The 5390-nt window shown below is 33.4% G+C and overlaps 1 protein-coding gene across 1 annotated transcript; it reads left to right on the top strand.

The window, feature by feature from the left end:
* The first annotated feature begins 634 nt into the window (after positions 1-634).
* Positions 635-4939, top strand: LOC126889895 (adult-specific cuticular protein ACP-20-like). The gene is made up of 2 exons (XM_050658610.1): positions 635-695; positions 4394-4939. The coding sequence occupies exons 1-2, from the start codon at positions 684-686 to the stop codon at positions 4832-4834; spliced, it is 453 nt and encodes a 150-aa protein (XP_050514567.1). The 5' UTR covers positions 635-683; the 3' UTR covers positions 4835-4939.
* The last annotated feature ends 451 nt before the right edge of the window (positions 4940-5390 follow it).

Genomic DNA, 5390 nt, shown 5'->3' with positions numbered 1-5390 from the left:
AGTTGTGTCTGGTTTTAGAGAAGCGACCATACATATACATATTATCCGTATATCGACAAAATATTTATTAGTGTAGTGAGCGTATTACATGGTTACGACCATAGGAGTATAAAAAAGGAAGAGGGAATAAAATGGAGGAGGCGATATGTAAAAGATTAATTACAATAAATAATATAAATATTGTTTGGTGTATGTTGTTTGGAATACATTTTTTAGTCCGAGAAAGTATCTGGAGAAGGAATGAAATACAAAAATATTTATGGGTCAAGTATATGCACGACCCGTACAAGCACGACAACAAATATTTTCTATTATTCTTTACAACGAAACAAAGAAATATATTTACCAAAGCATAAATCGATCTAATTATTTTCGAATCAGATAAGCAAATTGGCTTACAATAAAAAATCAATGGAGTATAACCAATCGCGTTATGTTCCATATCACTAATAAGAACTTTCAAAGTTAATTTGAACAATTTTACCATATATCAAATTCTTGCGTTTAGGTGAAAAAATTCTAGGCCATCAGACACACTCTCAATTTCATAACGTTATGTTATTGTTATGATATTTAGGAAAGACAACGGTAGCTTTACTCAAGCATTACAATCATATAAAAGCCAAAATTTTGCTAAACAATTCAGTTTGTGTTCCAAGACTGAACTTACAACAATAAGAAAAATGTTCGTCAAGGTGTGTTAATTTACCTACATTAATTTAGAAAATTAGTGATTACTACAGTAAATTCCATAATCAGTACAGTGTGGTGTAAAATTTATACAAAATATGTTTAGTGAGAGTAATGCATGCTTATGTAATTATCATCCAATACAGAAGTCGCATTAAATTGTTTATTGCATATTAGTGTAAAATATTTTTTGATTGATTAACTTTAAAAATTAATCACATTTTTACTATAATTTTTTAAAATATAATACCACTTTATTATTAATAATTATATTATTTTTTGTTGCTCCAGATAATAAATTATCATAACAACTGTTATATACACACCTACTTAAAAATTTTACTTGATCTTTTAGATTTTTTTATTTTCAAACCAGTTGGAGAGAATCTAAATGAAATTAAATGATAATGTTGCTAATACACCTAGTATAGTTTACAATGACTATTTTTTAATAATTTTCATTTCCAATCGTGTATTAAGATTTTTCATCACGTGTTTAATTCTGTCCAATCAGATTTTTAGTATAGTGGGAATTTTCTACTTAGATTATTACAGTGGGAATATTTTTTGGTAGATTGTTTCTGTTTATTTACAACGAATTTCCTAGTTTTGACAACTGTTACATTTATGAAAATGAACCATAGTAAACTTTTATTTCTTCACCTAATGACAAATTATCACGAGGATAACACAAATCGGCAATTTTAAGCACTCCATTGTACTTCTGTAAAATTATTTTATGAAAAAAGCTGTATTTATAATAGTAATTTATGATATAAGTGTTAAAAGTACACGTTTAAGGCACGCATGTGAAAGTTTGCACAATGAGCGAAGCGAGGTCTGCAATTCACATGAGAGACTTAAAAATATACTTTTTAACACGCATATCATACAATATTTTTTCTACAAACGTATTACAGGACAATATCTACAAAAACTTTTACTTGAACTTGACTGACATTCCATTTTTATATTTTTTTGACATTACATCAAAATTGCCTAAACGGTCAATACGAACTGCAGTGCCTTAAAAATTTTAAAGCAATATTGCCCTAAAGTAGCATTTTTAACGCTCGTATGGAGTGCTAAAAATTGCATTTTTAACACGGTTGTAGAAAAATAATTTTAACTAATATTTTATTAATATCTTCGTCTGAATATTTGCTAAACTGTGCTGTTCACTTTGACAAGTTGAAGAATGTGTGTCACATTAATTGGGATAAATGTCACTAAATGTTTTTATACAAAGACTTGAATTTTATATGTAAGTATTAAAAAATAACCTGTCGAATATCATACGATATTAGAATAAATTAGAAAATAATTCTCCCATATTTGATATTTTTCTTAAGTTTGTTTCCAATCGGCAATAGTCACTCGAGCCCTCCTGACTCTCGTGTCTATTTCCAGGCAACAATTTTATTTAATTTATTTTTTAGTATTTCTGAGGCAATCTTGGGATTTTTGTTAGGTGATATTTGTATCTGTCGGTATGTCAGAAGCGGGAGCACGCCAAATAGAATTATATTTTAGGACGTCACGTTGCCTAGCAACCGTCGATTCTCCCATTATGAAATTCTATTTTGTGACGTCAGCAAAATAGAATTCTATTTGGCGTGCTCTGGGCCCAGAAGTGAATATTAGGTCTTAATATGGGTTTTCGTATGCTTGCTTGGAAAACTCCAGCGAGAATTTGTTATATGTTTGTGTATTAGTTCTCATGCTTTACCTGGAAGCTTCTATTGATGAAACGCGACGTTAAGATCATATTGTAATTTGTTGGTAACTTCTAATTTAGTTTGCATAAGAGACATTTATGCCATACTTTATCCAATGCTTGGCTTACGTCCAGGAATACCTCCTGGACTGAATTTGGGAGCGGTGGCTTCCAACGCATCCTTGGAAACCACCGCTATTATTTTGCGTGGTACAGTTTTTTATGACGTCATTCATCATAATTCATCGCAGTGTTACGGTCGCAGTTTGTCGGTGCCGTTTTCGAGGAAACCAAGGCTTTACGATAATCCCCAGAGCATTCTTATTCTTATCTAGTAGACGTTTTGATCTCTTTTTCGAAGTTTCATGTATAAAGTCCTTCGAATGTTTCAGACTCATTTGTTTATATGAGTGGTTACGTTTCCACCCAGTCAGATAATTTTCCTTTGGCTTTGCTTCTTGCTCTGGCAATGACACGTTATGGGCCTACGAATTTGTTTGCCCCTCCTCTGGCTTTTCCACTTTTTTGTTCCCCTCAATGCCGTATGTAAAGGCAATCTAAACTAAACTTGGACTCAATCTGATTATAATCCAGTGTCTCTAATGTCATATGGCTATCATATACAATTTCTGTAGATCTGTCCTTGAAGTTCGTCTTTATCAATTGTTGCAGGCATATCTCTATAGCATAAATTTTCGCTTGGAAGATAGCAGAATGCTTATCTCGGCTTTCAAAGGCTTAGCCTTAGTTTCCCTCCGTAAACTCAAGCTTCAAATCTTTCATCCGATTTAGAGTCACCAGTATGCCACCATTTACCTGGCAATATGAGATTCGTTTTATTTGACTCCCATTAGCCTCTTCTCTTCTAGATAGGCATATAAGGACACTTAAGGACATGAAAACAAACACATGCGGATAAACACAGAAAACGAAAGTCGCCGATGTCGTACAAAAATCATTAAAATTGAAATGAAAATACGCTGGACATGTAGCTAGGAGCGATCTAAACGAATGGCACAGAACAATTCGAACCTGAAGACCATACCAACACAAAAGACCCACAAACAGACCTCCTATGAGATGGACAGGTAATCTAAAAAAAAAACGGACTGCCGGAAAAAATCGGCAACAAGTAGCGTACAATAAAAAAAATGGAAAGGAAGACTTGAAGAGGCTTATGTTCAGATGTGGACGTGAATGGCTAGACGAAGAAGAAGAAGAAGATGTCTCTTCTTGGAAAAATCTGTTCGTGAAAAGCTTCTTGAATTTTTTAATTATTAGGACTGATCATGCGTACCAAAAAAAAGTTTATTAGTAGCAAAAAAATGTGTTAATAGTACCGGTGTCTAGTCGGAAAAACTTTGATATACGGGAACACTGCAATAGGGGAAGATTTAATTGTGGAACATGATTTTAATTGTGGAACGTGTCATCCGGACAAGTTTAAAGTTTATTCAATAGCAAACTTTATATAATATATGAAAAAATGTTTGTCCGACAAATATGTTGGGTTTTAATAAGTCCGTCACGTAGAGCATGTCAAATGACAGGAATTATGTTGGTGACAAACAGCAGTCTGATTTTTGTACGAGTGTTTAATGAAAGGGTAACAAATCAATTGGAAGTTCGGTCCGACAAAATACATGGGACGTTTTCGTGGTCTGACGTTATAAACCTGTAACTTGTTCCACAATTAAAACTTCCCCTGTTCCAGTGTTCCCGTACATCAAACTTTTTCCGACTAGACACCGTTAAGCTATTAACAAATTTTCAGCTTGCTGTTAATAAACTTTTTTGGTACGCGGGATCTAGGCCTATATATTTAGGTTGCATATTCACAATCTATATTGCAGTATATCTTGAAGATTTCAGTCAAAAAATGTGGATAAAGAAAAGCCAAGTTGTTATACTCTATCTATGATTAAATTAAAAATCTTACATCTATTCTATGATTTAATTAACAATTAATTAATCAAAATGTTGCAGATCCTGTCCGTATCTGCCATCTTGGCTGCAGCGCAAGCAGGTTATCTAGGAGGTCACGGAGCAACATCCTACGCCTCAAACCAGCTCTCCGCCGGTCACGGATATGCTGTCCCAGCTGCTCATTACGGAGGTGGGGGATATGGAGGTGGAGGATATGGACACGATTCCCACCAAGACTACTATGCCCATCCAAAATACCAATTCCAGTATGGTGTTCAAGATCCCCACACCGGAGACCACAAATCTCAACAAGAAGTAAGGGATGGTGATGTCGTCAAAGGATCCTACACCGTTGCTGAACCCGATGGTACCATCCGTACCGTTCACTACACAGCCGATGACCACAATGGTTTCAACGCTGTAGTAGAAAAATCTGGACATGCAGTACATCCTCAGGTTTATGCTCATGGTGGTCATGGTGGATACGACGGACATTATTAATTGTTGTTTCTCTAGTTAATTTATGTGATTTTTTATTTTTGATATTGATATTATTATTGTGATGTTTTTGCTCACACCTGTACCTAATATAGTTTGTATATAAAACTTTTTTTATTATCTCCTAGAAAGATCTTAAACTCTCAGAATCGTTCCAAATAAGTAGTAGCCTGAAACAAGAATATGCGCTGTCATTTCTCCTTTTTAATATAATACTGGGCAAAATAGTAAGAACAGCAAAGGTTAGAATATAACTACTGACAGTAAATGAACCAAAATTACTACTAGGGGAGTGCAATTAGAACGAAAATATATATTGTTTCGGAAAAATTCAAACAAGCTTATATTTTTCTAAAACTTTTTTTGTTAGTTTATATACATGTTAAAGTAAAAAGTTCTACTCGCAAATTTGGCCGCTAATTGTTTATTAATTGTTTAAACAATAACAATTGTTTTGTATAAATAATTTTAAAAATTTCGTTGAATTCATCATTTTACTTTGATTAAATATGTTTCTATTTTGTTTTTGGTTATGCTGAATCCGAATATGGAATTACAA

The sequence above is a fragment of the Diabrotica virgifera genome, chromosome 8, assembly GCF_917563875.1.
Source record: "Diabrotica virgifera virgifera chromosome 8, PGI_DIABVI_V3a".
NCBI lineage: Eukaryota > Metazoa > Arthropoda > Insecta > Coleoptera > Chrysomelidae > Diabrotica > Diabrotica virgifera.
This window is presented reverse-complemented; position numbering and strand designations above follow the sequence as displayed.